At 45.3% G+C, this 19,231-nt stretch overlaps 1 protein-coding gene across 1 annotated transcript; it reads right to left on the bottom strand.

Annotated features, from left to right (window-relative positions):
• Window positions 1–1,138: 1,138 nt before the first annotated feature.
• On the bottom strand, window positions 1,139–17,604 carry LOC148516662 (E3 ubiquitin-protein ligase TRIM32-like). The gene is made up of 2 exons (XM_088479756.1): window positions 17,258–17,604; window positions 1,139–1,538 (listed from the first exon to the last, which is right to left on the bottom strand). Exons 1-2 carry the CDS (start codon window positions 17,602–17,604, stop codon window positions 1,139–1,141), a joined length of 747 nt encoding a protein of 248 aa, XP_088335882.1.
• Between the last annotated feature and the right edge of the window lie 1,627 nt (window positions 17,605–19,231).

The following is a 19,231-nucleotide window of genomic DNA, read 5'->3' as shown; positions in this document are numbered from 1 at the left end:
AGTACCGGCTACCCAGTTGCCTGCTCTCTCCCCACAGCACATCTGCAGCACATCCTTTCACCAAGTATCGGCTCCCTCTCTGCAGCTAATCCTATCCCCCAGTACCGGCTACGGGTTCACCAGGGGCCTGCTTCCTCCCCGCAGCACATCCTTACACCCAGTACCGGATCCCTTCCTGCAGTGCATCCTGTCCCCCAGTACCAGCTACGGGGTCCCCAGGTGCCTGCTTCCTCCCCGCAGCAAATCTTCTACCCCGGTGCCTGCTCCCTCCCCATAGCCTCTCCCCCGGTGCCTGGCTGTTCCCTCCCCATAGCCTTTTCCGTGGTGTCTGCTCCTAACCCACGGCGCATCCTTTCCCAATAGTCTCCTCCGCATCCTCTCCTCCGGTGTGTGCTCCCTCCACGCAGCGTATTGCCTCCCCCATAATCTCCCAGGTGTCTCCCTCCCTCCACCCTCTCCCACTGTGTGTGCACTAAAGTATGGGGAGTGTGGAAATTAACGGAGACTGACTTAATGAGGAGATATTAGTCATATCTCCTGCTTTAAGTCTTTTAATGAATACTACTTTTGCTTAAATATGTAAAATATTACCTTAAAAAAAACGAAACTTTAAGTTTGATGAATAGGCCCCTTAGAGTTGTTTATTCTTTTTACATTGATTACTTCACAATGTTACTATCTCTGACCAATTATATACATAGATGGCCTGATTCAGAGTTCAGAGCAAATAGAAAAAAAAAAAAAAGGAGAAAACTCCTGGAGCAATCCATGTTACAATGCACGGGGTGCAAGTTTATTTGTTTTTTTGCATTCAGGGGATCTACTGACTGCTTGTTGCAAACAAATACAGGGTAGCTTTGTATTTACACTGTAATATAGAAGGACACACCATTTCCCAATTATAAATCTCCAGCACATTTTATTTCTGCTCCACCTGCAGTGCAACATGGTTTTGCCAGAAGCCAGAAAGAGATCAAGAAATTTAAAAAAGTTTCAAAAGTTGCATTAGGCCACTAATAATTCAATATAAAATGATGGCGGATAATACCTAAATTTAGTTTTATTATTAGTTTTTTTTTATGTTTTCTGTTTTGTAGCCTGTTATTCACCCCAAACATTTTGATTTTGGTTAACGTGATTATTTTTCTGTAGGAAGTGGGGCACACCAATATCCTGGAGGTGAAAGAAAACTATGTTTGTTTCTATACCCTTTTGGCCTTGTTGTTATATTTGGTTTTAAAGTTGCAGATACCTTTGCAATCATAGTCTGTAAATTCTTTAATATCTTTTTCTGAAATAGCACTTCTAAGTCATTGGTAGCTATTGCAATGTTTTGTAAAGACCTGGACAAGCTTTCAAGTTTGAGTTTCTTCACTTCAGCCTCCTGTATTATCTCATCCAGACGATTTTGCTTTTCCTTGCAGTCATTTATCGCCAAATGAATTTGCTGTCTGTACTTCAGTGCTGCTGACTCCACGTTTTCTATCTTATGTAGCTTCTGTGCCATGTGCTGTAGAGCACAGCTAGGGCACAATAACCTTGTAAGAAAAAAAAATTGAGATATACTCAGATAAATTGGCACGTGCTTTCAAATGATTACCCTCAATTAACAAAGTTCTTTTTACAGTAGAAATCTGATGAATATAATTAATGGCTAATCTCAATAATAGAGAGTATTTTATTGCAACTGTGATCTGAGGAAACTTAGGGCCTGATTCAGATTTGGCAATAGAGGTGCCCACACACGAAACGACTCGCAATTGATGCAATGTCATTAACGATTTCCCTTGAACTCCCCGGCAGCTCCCTGGCAGTCCTGGACAAACGATATCGTGCATAAAGTTTTCATTTTGACAAAAGATCTACTAACGATCTATCGTGTGTCCTTAATGATTTCTAGTGCATCGTTAAACAGATTGCCATATCTTAAGGCCCCCATACCCCATACATCAGCAATTGCTTGTAGCAATTGTGCAATTTGCAATCGATTGTGTATAAAAATCTTTTCCTTTTTCAATCGATTGCAGAATTGCCACAATCGATTGAAAAAGGGAAAGATTTTTATACACAATTGATTGCAAATTACACGATTGCTGCAATCAATTGCTGTTGTATGGGGGCCTTTTGCTGAAGCAGGTAAGATCTGAAGATACGATTAACGACCCACGGGACCTCACATCAGGATCGTTATCGTTCGTGGAGACTGCACGATTTGTACAAATTTGAATGATTTATCGTTACGATGCGTCCAAATTGTGCAGATAATCGTCTAGTGTGTGGGCAAAGATAGAGCAAGTAACTGCACCTGGACAAACCATGTTGCAATACAAGGGGTGCAAACACATAATGTTTTCTTTGCATGCAGGCAGGGGCGTAGGGAGGGCGGTTCCAGTGGAGCGCAAGCTCCAGGCGCCGAAGGTGTCCGGAGGTGCCGGGGGCCATTGCTTCCCCACTGCAACTGTGAACGCTGGCCTCTGAAGTGATTGGAGGCTAAGGAAGCCTCCGATCACTTCAGAGGCCAGCGTTCCCAGTGATGCAGTGCGCGGGTGTACCTGCGCGCTGAGGAGCCTGTGCGGCCGCACCTGCTGGATCTATTTAGATCCAGTCAGCGCGGCAGCAGGAATGATAGTTCAGATGACGGCCGAAATGGATCAGGTAAGTACTGGGGGGGCGGACTGACTACAGCGGCACTACTTTAAGGGACACCTATACAAGGGGCACTGCATATGGGCAATACTATAGAGGGTATTTCATATGGGCTCCACTACAGGGTGCACTGCATATGGGCACCACTACAGGGGGCACTGCATATGGGCACCACTACAAGGGGCAATGCATATGGGCTCATCTACAGGGGGCAATGCAGATGGGAACCACTACGGGGGCAATGCATATGGGCACTACAGAGGGCCCTGCATAAGGGGTACTACTACAGGAGCTGATGACTGGATTGATACGGAAGCAGGCTGGAAAGCTGGGTTAGGAGGATGGAGAGACAGGGGGAAGAAGGCGGAATATATTTATCCCTCCATGCCCCACTTTGATGCTGCCCCTAATCTTTATTTTTACTTCTCTTTACTTTAATCCCATATGGACCCACCTCCTCCCTGGAACACTTGAGGGGGGCGCCATAGCACGCACGTGCTACGGGCGCCTTGGCTACACGCTACACCTCTACATGCAGGGTAAATACTGCCTGCTTTTGCATGTAGCCCTCAAATGCTAGACAGCTTTATTTTTATACTGTAATTTAGATTAGAGTTTGGACACACCCGTCCAAAATCTAAGGGGTAGATGTATCAAGCCTCGGAAAGAGATAAAGTGGAGATAAATAAAGTACCAACCAACCAGCTCCTGTAATTTTTCAAACGCAGCCTGTAAAGTGATAGTCAGGAGCTGATTGGTTGGTACTTTATCTCTCTCCACTTTATCTCTATCCAAGGCTGGATACATATGCCCCACCTGCAGAGCAGCATTCTAAGATTCACAGTTACCTGCTCTTCTTACTCTGTTCCCAAATGTGAATCAGGCCCTTAGTACTTTGAAGATGATGGCCCTTATGTAACAGACTGCGAGTTGCAGGAACCGGCGAGGTTCTGGCAATTTAAAGAAGCAATTATTTAAAAGGGAAAATCAATTTGGTTTTGCCTTTTAAATTATTGGGCTGGAATAGCGCTGGTTCATTTAACTCGCTGGCTATAACATAAGCGCCAATATATTCTTCTCTTGCACCGGGCTCACGAATAACGTTATATATATCAAAATGGCCCTCAGCAGAAAAAAGGTTCCCCACCCCTGGTTTAGGGCCTTAATGTATACTGTAATGTTTCAGAATGAAGCACAATTGTTTAAGTAACATATACATAAATCGTGAGGTAAAGCTGAGTGCTAGATTCGTTGCTTATACAATATAATATGCTCTGAATATGTTACTATATATATTAGTCATTGCTAATATAATTTGCTGAAATCATTGGTAATATCTACAGGGACACTAATTACATATGCTGGGGGAATTTGTAGTTATAAAGTTGGAAGAATTGATAGCTTATATAGCTATTTATCAATATGTGGCTATAGGACTTTTTATTGCTATTTATCACAGTGATAGAAAACCATCTATCATCATAATCATTCCTTACACCTGTTCTTCTCTTATTATTATACTGAGTACATTTGGACTAATAGTGCTCACTCCGGTGGCTGTGCAGTGGTAATTCAATATACAAAATTAACAGAAGGGGCGGGATTAAAAGGTTGAATGTTGGTTGTCCATATCTACTGTATATATACAGTACAGTACACTTGCAGTCATTGACTGTCTTATGATGTTTGGAATACCGCATAATTATGTGTCCTATTCCAGGTAACCTCACCAAAGACTTATAATGATCACCAGCATTTGTCAACTGGGGCTCATTCTTAAAATAACTCAAAATCCACTGGACTAAAAAACCAACTGTTAGAAAGATCAGACGAGAGATGGGTGCTCCCATATAGTAGGTGGAGAGGGGCCAAAAAACAGAAAAATACTGGAGCTCTTACAGTAAAGATCAAAGTAATAAATTATATTGAATCAGTGGATGGAAATATTGGCAACCCAGCAAATCATATATAATGGCCACACCGAACAATAGAACCCATGACCAATATATCACTGCTTCACACTGATGCTAAATCAATGGCACACACAGAAGGGGTGTCTGAGTACCTAGATACCCACCGTAAGGATGAAACCACACTTACAAAAAAAAAGGGTTTATTTTTCATTTATTTTTTATGGAGACTGCAATGAGTGTCCGTGATTGGAGGACCGATCAGGCTGTAACTGGTGCACATACGCATCAGTCCTCATACACGGTATTCCCGAAGTTGGCTGATGGCATGCGCAGCAGTTCTCCAGTCTATTCTCCTCCTCTCTCCTCAGCTTAGGGCAATGGGTGGTCACTGCCAGTGATAGTAAGAACTGCCCCAGGGCAAGGGTCATAATTTTCTAAAACAAGCCGTGAGTGACGCCATCTGGACCCAAGTTATTTATATGGTTAATTAAGTGTATACTCACTGTGACAAGCCATCCTGTTTACAATGGGGCTTGTGTGTGTGTATTATATATATAATTACATGTGGGTGGGCGCTCATGGAAGTATCTTCCTTGAAAATAATGATAACAAGCTAACATCCCCCAAATGAAGGACCAGGCGGCACTCCAACGCTAAACGACAGTATGTTAATAAATTAAAGCGATAGTCATCAGTAAGCACACTCACTGAGAAGCAACAAGCTTACACTTTTCAGTCTCCCAAAGCTATGGGGGGCCCCTATATGTTAATTTTTTATTTTTTTAAGCACAACTCCTGTGACAGTAGGCAAAGACATACATTGCTATGATCTGCTAGTAAAGCTGGGTACACACTGGGTAGCCCCCTGCACCCCCGAAAGAGTAGGCAGATCTCCCGCATTTTGCCTACTTCCTAGTGAAGTGGGCAGAATAGGGAGCATTTTACTGGAAATCATTGGTCCGCAGGTAGGGGGTGTGGCCTAATAACAAAATTATATGATAATCGTGTCATTTGGCCCCACCTCTATTTAAATATGCATGATTCACAGCATTTTATGGTGAGGGGACGGGGCATAATGATGCAGACAGTCCGGCCCTGCCTCTGCTTCTCCTGGAGAGGAAAATAACAAAGTTGGAAAGTGTGACTTATACAATCCTCGGCTTGACCACCCAATATCGGGTGACCGGGTCGATGATTGTATAGGTGTGTATGCAGTACCGTTGCAGGAGCATTAGCCGATTAATGGCTTAAAAAGCTCCTGCAACGGTCGGGATGGGGAGGCTGCATCTTATTGGCTGTTTAATATTTGTCTTCTGATCCCATTGAAGCCCGTATGCACTGTGCTATGTCTGCACAGTGTGTACGCTACTGACGGGGTCACGCTGGGGACACACTGCACGGCTGATCTAGAGAGTTTAATCCGTTCAGTAGCTGATTGAAAAGCTGTGCACCTAGCTGAAAGCCGGGTACACACTAGATGATATGTCATCCAATTCGGCAGATCGGACAACATATCATCCACATCGGCCAGTGTGTATCAGCTATGTCGCTGATGATGCCCGCTCCCGCGTGTCGTCAGCATCATCGTCCGTCGGACCTGCATGCAGGTCTGACAGGCAAAATCGTCAGCAGGGGCCATGCTGCCGAATGCAGCATAGCCCCTGCTGTCATTCCGTAACTCCCGGCATCAGCAAGAATGTACGCACTTCCTGGTGCCGGAAAAACCCCGAATGGTCCCGTCACCAACGAGGCCGGTACACACTAGATATCGTCTAGTGTGTACCGGCCTTAAGAGAGACATTCACAGACCGTGACAAAGGAGAGACACTTTGCTCATAGCCTATATAGAAGAATAGCATAAACTATGTCTAGTATTATGAATTTAAATCCCTCAAGACTCATAAAAGTAACATTAATTTGTATAAATTACATAAATAAAACAGTCACAGCCATTTCTTCTGAAGCATAGCAAAACTATGAAATTCAGACTGCTACTGACCCCTGCACAGTATACTACAATATGTGGCAGAAGTCATTACCATTGCCAGTGTATGATTACTCAGATATTCTGGTTAAAAGGTGATGCAAGTCTTTACTTTTATTATGATTGCTAAAGCTTTTTATATTACTCTAAAAATGATGTACTGAGCATTTGTACTCCAGAATCATTACCAGTTATTTAAAATGTGAATAACTGTCAGGAAACACTATATTCACTACTTATTTATTTGGAATGATACTACAAATTACTAGTAGATACCTAATAATAGTGCTGTCTGTATTATTCTTATTCTATTTTTTTTCTATTGGAAATGCAGCACCAGAAGAGAGTAAAATATATTATATTTATCATGCTGCGAGTTTAAAAACTTAAAGTTCCAATATTAAGTGGTTTATTCATCAACATGTTTTTTACATATTTAAGTTACGGACCCATTCATTATAATTGCAATAAAGTAGATATCTCTTATGTGCACTGAAATAATAATGTCCTTGAGTCTCTAATAATAATGTCCTTGAGTCTCTATACACTGGTATGGGGATGACTATTCATCATCCCCATTACCCCATATTAAAGCTTGACTGCTGAACCAACACCATCTTCAGATGTCGCTAACCCGCTGAGCTCCACTGCATCCTATAGGAATTGGAAATAGATATTTTTTTGTGAAGAGAGATCCATTTGGATGCCTCTGCACCCGCATTGGATTGGACACCCGCGGGGTGGAGGTGGGCCGGATCGGACACCATGCCTCTAATACTTAATTATCACTTCTGAAAACTAAAGCTGCTCCTTTTGCAGAGACAGCTTTTCGGAAAAAGGGGACATTTCTCCTGTGAAGAGACAGTGAAGCAGCAGGAGGAGTGAACCCCCCATCCCCCCCGTGCGTTCACCTGCTCTTCTCGTCACTCCTCATCGCTGGTCCCTGGCCACCTGTCCTTTGACCCCCCCCACCAACGCAGAGCTGCAGGGTGTCATAGACTCCCGCTAACACCATGCAGTCCCGCAGCGCCGCTCTGTGTCCTTTCCCTTGCTCCTGGCTCTGGCAGCATCAGTAAGGTAAAAGGACACAGCAGGGAGGGATCTTTTCAGATCCCTCTGCTGTATCAGATGCTGTACACCATCTCAGGATGGCATACAGCACCGCTGTCCAGTTCCAAAAAAAAGCTTTTTCCTAATTCGATGAATTTTGTAATTTCCACATCCCCATACTATAGTATTGGGACTGTGGAAATTATCAGGGGACAATTGTAACTAGGAGATATCAGTAATTACAAGAATGATTAATTACCCTGGCACTTAATTTCTACAAAAATAGGTGAAAATCTTCATTTTCACCTACTTTTGTAGAAATTAAGTGATGATAAATAGACCCCTAAACCTGCACTTTAACTACCTCTCTGTTCTGATTAACAGGATCATTTGTAGGACATTGGTGATATCTCAGTGTCGATAGTATAAGTTACAGTAAAAAATGTAAAAACATCACATATAAATCTGTCTATAGAGTTCTAAAACTCGGTCCTCAGGACCCCAAACAGTGCATGTTTTGCAGGTCTCCTCACAGAATCAGTGAAATAATTAGGTCCATCTGAGGATCTTTTAAAATGTGTCAGTGAGTAATGACTACACCTGTGCCCCAGCTGGGTGACATGGAAAACGTGACCTGTGTGGGGTCCTGAGGACCGAGTTTGAGAACCACTGCAGTACAGTATGTGTGCTATCAGCAGTTTACTAATAAGGAGCAAATTAACAGTGTGTGTTGGATGAGGTCTGCTGAAAAATGACAGAAGAATTGTATTAGTAAATGGTAGTCATCTAGACCTAGATGTAAGTAAAACATGTCAACAAATGTCCCTGTTTATGGGATTGTTTCGGGAAATGTGTATGAAATTAAACGAATGTAGGTGAATTTAGAAATCACAGGGCCCTAAGCAAGAAACCGATTTGGGGCCCCCCTTTCTCAAACAATCCATAACACTACCTCACTGACAGCAGTACATCACCTCCTCACTGACAGCAACACATCCCTGTCTCATTGACAGCAGCACATCCCCGCCTCACTGACAGCAGCAGATCCACGCCTCACTGACAGCCGCACATCCCTGTCTCACTGACAGTAGCACATCACCGCCTCACTGACAGTAGCACATCACCGCCTCACTGATAGCAGCACATCACCGCCTCACTGACACCCGCACATCACCGCCTCACTGACAGCCGCACATCACCTCCTCACTGACAGCAGCACATCCCCGCCTCACTGACAGCAGCACATCCCCCTCTTACTGACAGCAGCACATCACCTCTTCACTTACAGCAGCACATCCCCGCCTCACTGACAGCAGCACATCCCCCTCTCACTAACAGCAGCGCACCACCGCTTCACTGACAGCAGGACATCACCGCCTCACTGACAGCAGCACATCACCGCCTCACTGACAGCAGCACATCACCGCTTCACTGACAGCAGCACATCCCCACCTCACTAACAGCAGCAGATCCCAGCCTCACTGACAGCAGCACATCACCGCCTCACTGACAGCAGCACATCACCGCTTCACTGACAACAGCAGATCCCAGCCTCACTGACAGCAGCACATCACCGGCTCACTGACAGCCGCACATCACCGGCTCACTGACAGCAGCACATCACCGCCATACTGACAGCAGCACATCCCCGCCTCACTGACAGCAGCACATCCCCCTCTCACTGACAGCAGCACATCACAGCTTCACTGACAGCAGCACATCCCCGCCTCACTGACAGCAGCAGATCCCAGCCTCACTGACAGCAGCACATCACCGCCTCACTGACAGCAGCACATCACCGCTTCACTGACAGCACCACATCACCACCTCACTGATAGCAGCACATCCCCGCCTAACTGACAGCAGCAGATCCCAGGCTCACTGACAGCAGCACACCACCGCCTCACTGACAGCAGCACATCACCGCCTCACTGACAGCAGCAGATCCCAGCCTCACTGAGAGCAGCACATCACCGCCTCCCTGACAGTCACACATCACCGCCTCCCTGACAGCAGCACATCACCGCCTCACTGACAGCAGCACATCCCCTTCTCACTGACAGCAGCACATCACCGCTTCACTGACAGCAGCACATCCCCGCTTCACTGACAGCAGCACATCCCCGCTTCACTGACAGCAGCACATCCCCGCCTCACTGACAGCAGCACATCACTGCTTCACTGACAGCAGCACATCACCGCCTCACTGACAGCAGCACATCACCGCCTCACTGACAGCCGCACATCACCGCCTCACTGACAGCAGCACATCACCGCCTCACTGACAGCAGCACATCCCCGCCTCACTGACAGCAGCACATCCCCCTCTCACTGACAGCAGCACATCCCCGCCTCACTGACAGCCGCACATCACCGCCTCACTGACAGCAGCACATCCCTGCCTCACTCACAGCAGCAGATCCCAGCCTCACTCACAGCCGCACATCCCCGCCTCACTTACAGCCGCACATCACCGCCTCACTGACAGCAGCACATCCCCGCCTCACTGACAGCAGCAGATCCCAGCCTCACTGACAGCAGCACATCACCGCTTCACTGACAGCAGCAGATCCCAGCCTCACTGACAGCAGCACATCATTGCCTCACTGACAGCAGCACATCACCGCCTCCCTGACAGCCGCACATCACCGCCTCACTGACAGCCGCACATCACCGCCTCACTGACAGCAGCACATCCCCCTCACTGACAGCAGCACATCACCTCTTCACTGACAGCAGCACATCCCCACCTCACTGACAGCAGCACATCCCCCTCTCACTGACAGCAACGCATCACCGCTTCACTGACAGCAGGACATCACCATCTCACTTACAGCCGCACATCACTGCTTCACTGACAGCAGCAAATCCCCGCCTCACTGACAGCAGCACATCCCCGCCTCACTGACAGCAGCAGATTCCAGCCTCACTGACAGCAGCACATCACCGCCTCACTGACAGCAGCAGATTCCAGCCTCACTGACAGCAGCACATCACCGCTTCACTGACAGCAGCACATCACCGCCTCACTGACAGCCACACATCACCGCCTCACTGACAGCAGCACATCACCGCCTCACAGAAATATAAATTTCTGACAGAAAAATGTCAGCTATTTTATTCACTTACACTGTTATACAGTTAAATGTTTATTCACTAAAAATAATTATGGTATATCTAAAATATGTATCTATCTATATCAGTGTTTGCTAACCTTGACGCTCCAGCTGTTATGGAACTATATAACCCAGCATGCACTGCTACAGTTTTGCTATTAGGGCATGCTAAAACTGTGGCAGGGCATGCTGGAATATATAGTTCCACAACAGCTGGAGTGTCAAGGTTAGCCAACACTGATCTATATACTCCTTTCATAAAATATTCATCAAATTATTCATAAAATATTCTTTGTAAAGCGCTTCTATAGTCTACAGCAGAGGTTCTAAAACTCGGTCCTCCGAGAGCCACGGCCACGCCCCTTTCCAGGAAAAAAAAAACAAGTTTTGCAGTGCTGGGGAGGGTGGTGCTCTGAGCCCCCTCAGCCCGGCACATAACCAGTGAGGGGCGCGATCTGCTTGATCTCTCCCCCCACAGGCATAGGAGACTGCTGTGGTTGCTTCTTAGTAGCCGCGAGCAGTCTCCCAGTTCATCCCAGCACACTGCAGCTTGTGCTGGGCTGCTGTCATGTAAGAGGGGGGGGGAGCGGTGCCGGACCTGGGCCCCCGCCGAGCCCCTCCAGCAAGCCCGGGCGCGGGTTATTTGTACCCCCCCCCCCCTCTCGGCGCCCCTGCTCAGGACCCCACACAGGTCATATTTCCCAGGTCACCCATCAGGTGCCATAGTTGCCTACCTTTAATACTCTCTTCCCGAGAGAAGCCCGGGTAAGAGAAGCAGCAGGGGGCCGACGGGGGCGGGGCTTGACGATTTGCGTAATTAAGCCCCGCCCCCTTCACGGAGACCCGAGATCGCCGTGGGTATTCTCCTCATTCTGCCCACTTCACTAGGAAGTGGGCAGAATGCGGGAGAAATGCCTACCCTTCCGGGGGTGCAGGGGGACCCGAAAAATCGGGAGCCTCCCGCGAAAACCGGGAGGGTAGGCATGTATGTCAGGTGCACAGGTGTCGACATTACTCACTGACACATTTTAAAAGATCCACAGGTGGAGTAATTATTTCACTTGTGATTCTGTGACTCTGTGAGGAGACCTGGAAAATATACACTCCTGAAGACCGAGTTTGAGTACCTGTGGTCTGCAGTATATAGAGGAAGGTACAGATGGAACTGGAGAACAAGAGTTACTAAGGCAATAGTTTTCATATTAGGTGGACTACTGTAGGATTGCTGTGCTGGGGTTCAGTCAGCAACACTGCCAAAAAAACTTGGTTTCTCAGCTCAGGCTGCTCTATCTCAGGGGTATATTTACTAAAGTGCAGGTTTTTAGAAGTGGAGATGTTGCCCATAGCAACTAATCAGATTCTACTTATCATTTATCTAGCAGCTTCTAGAAGCTGGGCAACAAGTTCACTTGTAAAAACCCGCACTTTAGTAAATATACCCCTCAGTCTCTATAAATGTAAGCTTGTGCTTGTTCCTTGAGCTTATATTCACTTCTCACATCTTCTCCCAACTAGGAGGTGGGAGTGAGGCATTAGTTCTGTGGGATACACCTGTCATGGAGTAATCAATAATCAATATAACAGTTGCTATACTAGCTTGTCTTGTGACTGAAGCCCCTCATGACTACTTGAGACAGAGACAAGCTCTTAAATAAAAAAGTGACAGTTAAATAATCATGCAGTAACCTCACTTCGCCTATTGTGATGGTGGATGTTGGTAAGCTCTATTGCCCCGGATAGTAAATTCAGCACTGGCAGGCACTTCACCGCCCGCCCCCACCCCCTCCTCCTCCTCCCCCAAACAGTAAAGGCACTGGCAGGCACCTCACCTCCCCTAGCCCCTCCCCCTCCTCCCTCAAAGAGTAAAGGCATACCTCCCAACTGTCTGGACTGTCCCGCTGTCCCGCTCACGGGCCGCAATGTACCGCGGTGGGGCAGGAAGTTTGGAGAAGCATACACGCTGCTCTGCTATGCACAGCAGCGTGTATGCAGAGCGAGAATAGATGCTGTGCGCATGCGCACAGCATCTATTCACAGTACGGGTGAAGCCTGGGGGCTGCCCAGCATCTTGGAGATGCTGGGCACGCTCCATTAGTGATGCAAACGGGGGGCGTGTCATTAGGCCACACCCCCTTTATGATCCGGCCACGCCCCCTTTTCGGGGCACGCGTGCCTCCGACGCGTGCAGGTCCCAACTCATTCACTGCAAATGTTGGGAGATATGGTAAAGGCACTGGCAGACACCTCACTTCCCCCAAACAATAAGGGCCCTGCCAGGCACCTCACCTCCCCTAGCCCCCCCCCCCCCCATTGCTGCAAACAGTAAAGGCCCTGCCAAGCACCTAACCTCCCCTAGCCCTCCCCCCCAATAAGTATCAGCACCTCACCTACCCCCTAAGCAATTCCCGATCCCCCCTTCCCCCTTTGTGAAGGTGGTGAGCTTTATTACCCGAGCTAGTAAAGGCAGGACTGGCAGGCAGTAACCTCACTGTCTTCCTGTCTGTTTTCTGAGCTCCTCACTCCCCCTGTGTCATGTGCACACAGTGCAGGAGAGGAGGTGACACTAGAGTAGACAGAGTGGTGCTCTCTGAAAATCGATGTGCGGGGAGGGGAAGCGGGGCTACAATTTAGCCTCCTCTGTGGGGCCTAATTAAGTCACCAGTAAGGCCCCGCCCCCCGAACCAGCTTACAGCAGCAGCTGTCCAGGCTGCTCCCGGAAAAGGATATCTACAAGTCGGTAAGTATACGTAGAAATAGTGTGATAGTTATTATCAGTAAGCAATCAGATGGGGCAACATTGTTTCCCATTTCTGGAGAGTATATGTGATATAGCTGTATGGACCTAGGGCCTCATTCAGCAAGGATCACAACTGCTAAAGCGTACTGTACATGTGTATGCATCGCAGTGCGTGTGCACGAATACCTCACTGCGATTGGGTCTGCGTTTGTAGTAAGTATGCAGTCCAATCGCAGAGTGATTGACGACGTACCGTTAGGGGGTGGTGACAGGGGGTGGTTGGAGAAACGCAGATGTGCCACTGCGTTTGAACGCCTTTGCTGGGGCGTGTATAAATTAGCCACTGCGATGGCCTACACAGCTTGGGCTTCCACTGCGTGCAGGAAAGTTAATTTAGTGGTAGGGTCAGACCTGCCTTAAATGTGCAAGTGGCTCTGATGTACTTCGATGTTACCAATGTTAAGGCTGGATTGCAAGGTATTATGGATGTGCGAGAGGGGAAGTGGGCGTCTGCATATTGTCCGTGCAAGCGATTTGCGATTGCTATTATTAGCATACTTTCGCAGCAGATCTGCGATTGCAGACGCGATCGCATCAATGATCCTTGCTGAATCAGGCTCCTAGTGCACAAATGAAGATCATGAACTATAGTAATCCTGGACAACATTGCCAAGATGGCAATGTACTGTGTCACACTGCAACAAGGACTGCTAAATCTGCATGGGGTTCTATTGACACTATGATTTTGAAAGGTTGGGGCAATTTGCGTGTAATGTGTGTGGCTAAAATATGTATACTGCACTTTATTTCTGTGAATTGTGGGCCTGACTCAGCATGGATCGCAATTGCAACAGTGTATGCAGATCGGCCGATTGTTGCGCATACATTGCTCTGCGATTACGGATGCACTGTGGAATCCATCGCAGATTGAGTGACAGGCCGTGAGCGATTGGGGGTGGTGACGGGGGAGTCGTTGGAGAAGCGCAGGCATGCCTGTCTGTTTGAACGCCGTTGCATTGCAATGCATAAATTATCCACTGCTATTGCCTACGCAGCCTGAGTACTTACTACATGCAACGAGACTGAGCAGACATTAGCATATTTTCGCAGCTTCATTGTGTGCAATTCCTGGTACACACGTGACACTGTAGATCGAGGAATGTTGAATGTCGCAAAACAGTTAATGGAATGTCTCATCTGTCGGGCACCCACTATCATGCCTCGTTCGAACTCTGATAATTCACGTCACCTTGCCATGAGCAGCCTATATGGCGTTCAAACTATCTCACAGGATGTCAGATTACAACTGATGCAGGTCTGGGCATTTTCAAGATGTCACAGTATGCTGGCACCACCTACCATTACCTATACATACTGCTATCCCATGACTTTAAATAGTACGTTAAACAAAAACAAGTTTGATGGTTGTTTACGATGTCTTTGGTTGTATATTTGTTCAAGAGCAATGATAGAACTAAAGACTTTAATAAAGCAATAAAGACATGATTTTTAGAGACTTTTATCGCTCTGAAGCATACAGTATATGTTGATATGGTTTCATTTTAAATTGAGCATTCCACTTATGTACAATGGTGCCAGCCATTTATGGCAGAAACTATTACGCTCGTTGATGAGAGGAGTTGGATAGCTTGAAGATGTTCTTTGAAAACGTAAATGGGTGTATTTACTAAACCTAGAAAGCCTAAATCTGGTCTTCCAGTTCTACAGTGCTTGTGTGAACAGGCTAATATCTTTAAAACTACAGTAGGTGCACAGGGACGATTATATCTTATTGTGGGTCTATTTACTGTCATGTGGCAATAACACATATTTTGCATCGCAGTCAGTCGGTAATGTAATAATGTAAAATATTTACTTGTAAGTACTGATCATAAAAATATCATTATTAATCAAAAGTATATGCCCTGGTAAGATCACTGAAGAAAGATATTACCCAATAAGGTCTTATCCAGCATTTCCTGAAGCCAGATTTTACTTTGGTTACTACAAATTGAAAGTGCTTGTGCAGATCATTGCAATTTAGACATCTCAGTTTTGTTCAAGCTAAGTTAAAGCATATTCCATCCAGTATTATCTATTACCATGTGGAAATATCTCATAAACGGCGCGGTCCTGCGGCGGCTATGTGCATATGCTGTAACTTGTCTAAATGAACCTCATGTGAATAGCGAGTAAGGAGTACAAACAGCCATTGTGTGTAAAGATCTATGAATATACTAATATAATCAAATTATTACCTAGCAATTGTTAGGATAGCGTGAAATGCAACATCGTTATTCTGTACATAATAATGCAACTTAAATGAACCTCGCTCACAAGGTGCACAGAAACACTGCGGCTATGCTATGGTCTAACATGGTCACTTGATGGTGTGCACCAATTCTATACACTTAAGAGATTGTCTCCACAAAGTAAAAATGCGCCTAGGTTTACATAGAGACAGAAATATCTGAAGGGGCATATTGCTTAAAGGGGTGGGGAACCTTTTTTCTGCCGAGGGCCATTTTGATATATATAACATTATTTGACGGGCCTGGTTTAGGCCATGCCCCTCCGTGTGATGTCACATGGGGGCGGGGCCACAATCCCCGGTGATTACAGCAATGCCCGGAGCATCCTAAGGATGTTCCGGGGAGCTGTAAGAGCAGTGGTGTGACCGTCTGAAGCATCCTAAGGACACTCCAGGCGGCACTGCTGTATAGATTCTGGCTACAGTGTGCCATTCTAGGCACCACGCTAGCCAGATGAGGCTAGCAGAAAAAGCTCAGAGGGCCAGACCAAATGATTCCGAGGGCCATATATGGCCCCCGGGCAGGAAGTTCTCCATCCCTGGCTTAAAAGGATACATTTCCCATCAAAGTCCAACCTTGTACCAGTTTAGAACCACTTGTTTTATTCACTTATAATGTATTGTTAATCTTAAAATGCTGTTTGATTAAGCCTCATTCATGGTTTAAATTAATCATAAGCATCAAAGGACATGGGATGTGCCTTTCTCATATGTGGCAGGTGTGTGTTCAAAGCTGTAAATCTTTGACATGCCTAAAAAATGTGCCTTATCCTTCACAGTATCTGATTTTAATAAAATTGATCTGCAAACTAAAATCTCTGTTTTGCTCCATGCTTAGCAAGCAATGTCCTCTCTCTGCCCAACTGCACGCACCCATTGGCCAATGCAAACATCTGAAACATCACTATCTCACTTCACAAACCCTGACACTTTGCAGACATCTAGGCCAGTCACAAAGCAGTAAGTGTTGCTGCCAATCACCCATTTTGCACATCGTCAGTGAGGCACCAATGTCTTAGCTAAAAGGAATAGTGTTCAGCCGGAATATAGTGAAAGGAATTTACTCACTACAACATGACTTTCATGAAACTTCAACTAACCTCATTAAAAAGATTGACACATTTGCTTTCCTATTGCAGGGTTCTCTCTGTGGCAGATTTCCAGCCACATCCAGTAATGACTGTGTTACCTTACTGTTCTTTGCTTTCAATTAAAAATAATGATTTACACTTTAGTAAGCCTCTTCTGCAGCTTCAAATACAAATCACTGGCTTTTACAGTCTAGCCAGACACTGTACCTTCCATATGCAAACTGCAGTACATGTAGCACTGTGTGACTACATGAATATGTACTTACATGGGGAAATATGGATATTACATATTTACATTTTATCAGCTCTTCAAATTATAAAATTCAGTCTTGCAAACCTGACTTCCTCCCGTCCATTACCAAATCAGAGTCATGTAGAGTAATTCCACTATTACCAGTATATTACACACCTTTGACACTGATGACAGAAAAACTTAAGCTTTTCATCCTGGTGTTTCTTGCAATATTGTTTACTTGATTCGTCGTCAGTTAGGAAATTGATGATGGCAAAGTTGTCATATAGGTGAGAAACACACCAGATATCAGAAATCTCAGTTGTGTGGCGGCAGGTTGGGCATCTGAAGTTAGGGGTCTGTTTGTATACTGGAAGGTGCAGGGTCCTGCGAAACAGTTCTTGTAGACACTTCAGGCAAAATGTATGACCACAGCTTAAAAGCTTTGGTCTCCTGTCTGTCTCGTTGTATATCTCAGTGCAAATTGTACAGCTTAAAAAATCATGTACGCGCTTGGAAGACATAGTTGTTGTTGTAGCTCTGATGCTTGAACTTTATTTCTGTGTCTTATAACCAGGATATTCTTTGATACAGTAAGTGTGAAGGGCCTTGTAATGTAGTTTTGTGTGGTACAGAATCAAGGCAACAGGCATGTCACAACCTGTGTGAGCTTGCTTACTGTATTTACTTGTTATTTGTTACTTATTATTTGGCTTAACATAGTGACCTTTTGTTATTGGACAAATACTTCATTCAGAAAGCACCTGCTCAGCAACAAAAGTTTCTATATCAATTATTTTAAGTTGATAACTGTGTTTACTGTAGTTTTGAGTGTTAATAATTACACACCCCAACGGGAAAAAAAAATTGGTTAGTTGCCAAGGGTATTTGAACGAAGTAAAAAAATAAAAGTAGTTTTTTCAAATTGGCTCTAGTTCTTGAGATAATGGATACCCTAGTAATAGGGAACTTAGCCATAATGTGTGCATATGGGAATCTATCGTAACAATCTAGAAGATGAGACACGCAAATATTCTAGGTATTCACTCCGCGATCATTCTAGAATATTCCCCCTCTGTATATAAGTGATCGACCACCCAACCAGCAGTCAGTTGACAGTTGTCTATTGTGTTTTCTTTGTTTCCCGTCCTTGTATCTCAAAAATTAGAGCCAATCTGGTGATACCGATGTCATATTCGGAATCGGCACCACAAAGTTGCCCCACAATCACTCTAATATGATTGGCATTGTTTCCAGTGGTTTTATCAACAACATTTGAATGGCATACTTTCATATATATCACTTATACATAACTGTATAAAGAGTCATAGCTTTTAGCGCCATTCTATTAATAACACTACTCAACAGCCATTTTGCATTTGACATGATATATATTAATTTCCATGTAATTTTGTGAATAGAATCCAAATATACCATCAGAAATTTGATATCACGTGAGGATATTTTAAAATATTTGAATTGGAAAATTTAAGTGTTTAATCACAGTAAATGTTCGGCAAGACTCTCTTCTGCCAAAACTATGGGGTATGCATTCTACCCAGACTCCTCATCCTCTATGCCATCAGAATCCCCCTCCTCATCTTCTTCATTCTCCTCCTCTTAGCGTTGGATGCCATGTTACTTGCTGACTCCTGTCTCAGCTCCCAGCCAGCATGCAGATGGGGATGTAAGCAGGAGTGTACCATGACCATCAGTAACTGGGGGGTGTTTTCACAGTGGTCTGCTTTGTGATGGAGCTTCCGTATCTGTTCCATTAAGAGATATGAGGCCCTCACACCACTGGCAGTGACCAGTGCGAGTGGCGTTTTACTTTTGTTTTCATTTCTCCATTTTAAATCTTTTCTCGTGTTCGTTATTTCGTATCTTCGTGAGTAAATTTTTTGCGCTGTTTGTAAGTACATACAAAGTAATGGCAGCCTCTAAAATCTGTGGGTGTGTAAACAATCCTGATAACTTTTGTTATGTATCCGGTAAGTTCACACCAAAAAGTCAAAGAAAGCCTATTAGCGCCTTGATAAAATAGGCTTATAAATTGTACTTTTACTGTGCTCTTGGTGACAGGATAAAATCTGGTCACCCCATACAGTATTTCTTGCATAACCTGCGTAAATAATCTGACAATGGTTGAAA

This window comes from Taudactylus pleione, unplaced genomic scaffold (genome assembly GCF_031769625.1).
Source record: "Taudactylus pleione unplaced genomic scaffold, aTauple2 ptg000244l, whole genome shotgun sequence".
Lineage (NCBI taxonomy): Eukaryota > Metazoa > Chordata > Amphibia > Anura > Myobatrachidae > Taudactylus > Taudactylus pleione.
This window is presented reverse-complemented; position numbering and strand designations above follow the sequence as displayed.

What these genes read in the sequence shown, in the direction of transcription:
- LOC148516662 (XM_088479756.1), bottom strand. Translation starts at nt 17,604, where the DNA reads ATGTCTTCCAAGCGCGTACATGATTTTTTAAGCTGTACAATTTGCACT. An exon ending in TTCTGTCATCAGTGTCAAAG is followed by an intron (nt 1,539 to 17,257) that starts GTGTGTAATATA and finishes TTTTCTTACAAG; the next exon opens with GTTATTGTGCCCTAGCTGTG.